General features: G+C 35.5%; 1 protein-coding gene across 1 annotated transcript in view; it reads right to left on the bottom strand.

The window, feature by feature from the left end:
• Positions 1 to 1,101: 1,101 nt before the first annotated feature.
• Positions 1,102 to 2,925, bottom strand: part of MNAT1 (MNAT1 component of CDK activating kinase) — a 309,615-nt gene continuing 307,791 nt past the window's right edge. The window contains exon 8 of the mRNA XM_007949081.2: positions 1,102 to 1,222. Coding sequence (XP_007947272.1) covers positions 1,102 to 1,222 — 121 coding nt within the window. The remainder of the gene's footprint in view (positions 1,223 to 2,925) is intronic.

Here is a 2,925-nt window from a genome sequence, read left to right as displayed (position 1 = left end):
GGTGTAGAGGAATCCAACTGATTTTTGGATGTTGATCTTATATCCTGCGACTTTGCTAAATCCCTCAATTAGTTCCAGTAGTTTGTAAGAGAAATTTAACAGGAAATTCCTTAATTTCCTTGAGAAACTATACCCCATGTCTAGTGGTCTCCGGAACAGACTCATGCAAGGTTGAGATGCTGCAAATACTCATCCTATCTACAACCAAACATGTTAAGCAAAACCCTAGGTGTAATAAAAGCCTTTGAAGTTTCCACAGACAACTACATCAGAGTCTGCAATTTACGAATGGGGAAATTTCACTTAAAAGCTACCTTTTCCAGTCTCCAAGGTTTCATCATAAAGTGAGCTCACATCTGAGGTGAAAGGTGCCATTTAGGTATTAAATTTTATTAACTTCTTTGAATTTGTCATTAAAATAAGTTAATGCTCTGCTCTGGTTTATCCTGAGTGTAGCTCCAGCTGGGAACTATAACACCTTGATCAAGGTTTGCCTCACTTTCCACTGCTTAAAACACTCATTGAGTCCTTAATATTGAGAGAGTAACATTATCACAGGTCGGGTTATACTTGTCACAACCTGCTGGTAGAAGGAAATATATCCACTTGTCTGGACTAGTATTAAGAAGACATTGTGGGGGAAAAAAAAAGGAGTATTTTATGAGAAGGAATAATAGACCTGGATATTAACACTAAATGTTGTAATCAAAATGGCATTTTAAATGTGTTCAAGTAAAACACTGTAATAAGAGAAAAACCACAAAAGTTAATATAAAGTCTAGCTTTATTTTAAAAAAGATTTTACAAGTCTGCCATCAACCTCCAACATACATAGGTGAATTAATCATATCTTCTACCAGATGAGGCTTATTGCTTCAATACCTCAGAAAAATATAAGTAAAAATACCAGTTTTTCACAAATATGCATCCACTATATTACTTGGCTTAGTTCTGAAATTTTCTCTGTATAAATACTTCAATACAGTTGCTAGTGGAAGTACTGTTGTGCAGCTGCATATGGCTATAATTTTACAAGCTTGCTTTCCTTTTGCTAACTGGTTCTGCTCCAAGGTCCAAATCTTGTAAACTGGGAAAGAAAGGTTAACTAGGCTGCCAGAAAAGCCCACTGAAGGCATCCTGCAGTGCTCTGTGACAAGCTAGAGAAGAAGTGTAGCCTCCAGCAAGATCCTGTGGGGAGGCAGCTCTGACGTGCTTTAAATACCTAAAACACAACAAAAAATATAGCATTGACACAGAGAGCATGAATAAAATTGGTAGTATTTTAAAATGCAACAGTGAGACTGATTCAAATTTTAAAGAAATTCTGAGATCAAAATGTTCAGACTATAAATGGATTATTGCCTTTCAAAAGAAAATGCACTAAGTGTACGTGGAGAGCCTAAACTTCAAAATCACTGCATATCCCCTCAAAAATACTGTCTCTATCCCTGTAGGAAAAGTAACCCTTGAAAATTATGTCTCCAAGAAATATCTGGGACTGAGCCTGAATTCAAAATAATATCCCAAATAATAAATGTAGAAGAATCTTTAAATGGTCTTAAAAAATAGTACATGGGAACTCTCTGCCCACTTTTTATGATGTACTTCTACCAGGAAACATTTGTATTTGTCCCAAATTAGTGACAATTGGCAGGAGAGATAAGTTGGAAGACAGTTTCAGGAAATCTTGAATGCCACATAAAGAACTGGGATATGTCCAATAACCAAAAATAGTCTTTACATATTTTTGAGTGGATATGTGGCACAGTGATCTAGGATTTTAGATGATAAATCTAGAAACTGATTACAAATCAAACCAAACTCACTGCCGTGGAGTCACATCTGACCCATAGCAACCCCTCCTTGGATTTGAGGCAGTATCACTATGGAAGTAGATTGACCAATCTTCCTTCCAAGGAGTGGTTGGTGGATTTGAACTGCCAGCCTTCTGGTTAGCAGTCACATGCCTTAGGCACTATGCCACCAGAGCTCCTAGGAAACTTAATTATAGAAAAAAAAAAAAAAAAAATCTGCAATTAGTACACACAGCCCAGCTGAACATGAGTGCACTTTGTTACTATGACATGTGCCGTTACACCAGTGGCCGTTTTCTTGTGTAGTTAATCAAACACGTATAAATGATTAAAGTTATCTGTGACAAGTTGCTAAATATTTTTAGAGAAAATTCAAATAAAGTATTATTTTGGTGAAAAGAAAAGTGTGACAGACACTTCTTCTTCAATCACAAACAGTCTTTTTAGCAATTAACACTTTCTGCCTTGACAAAGGTAAATAAAACAGGCTTGAAAAATGGGACAATCCTAGCCAAAGAAGGGCAACTTGTAAGCATGACCACCAGCACTGTCAGAAAACAAATATTTCCAGCTTTGCTTTAATGCTGAGTTTAAGAAACCACATTGTTTCTTCAGGCCTCAGGAAGTAAAGGAACTTCACTGGCCTTAGAATTACTTGTACGGCAAGTGAATAAATCAGGGACCACAACAGTTTAATAACTTGGAAACTTTTCTTCATTCATTCAGACTTCCTGTGTGTCAAGCTCATGATGTACGAGCAACTTATTATTTCTAACATAATAACCAGTTGGTTTTTCATTTGTATTCATGTTTAATAAGCTTGTGTGATTAAAAAAGATATGGCAATGTAAGAGACCAATAGAAAAAGTATTCAGAGTAAGATACAGCCTAAGCTCCTGGAATTGACTATAATTTATTCATATTGCCACAAATCAAGGTGTTAACACAATTCTTTGCTTCTCTGCCAAGGGTGAAGGGAAAATAGAATGAGGAAGGGAATTAATATTTATTGAGGAATGATCTCAACTTTTTTGATAATATATTTACAGTAGTAAAAAATGTTTGTGTATGCATTTCCAAAATTTGCATATTTATTTATAAATTATATATA

This window comes from Orycteropus afer, unplaced genomic scaffold, assembly GCF_000298275.1.
Source record: "Orycteropus afer afer isolate SDZICR_OR568_19922 unplaced genomic scaffold, OryAfe1.0 scaffold00237, whole genome shotgun sequence".
Taxonomy (NCBI): Eukaryota; Metazoa; Chordata; class Mammalia; order Tubulidentata; family Orycteropodidae; genus Orycteropus; species Orycteropus afer.
Note: the sequence above shows the minus strand (reverse complement) of the source record. Positions and strands in the feature narration are given on the sequence as shown.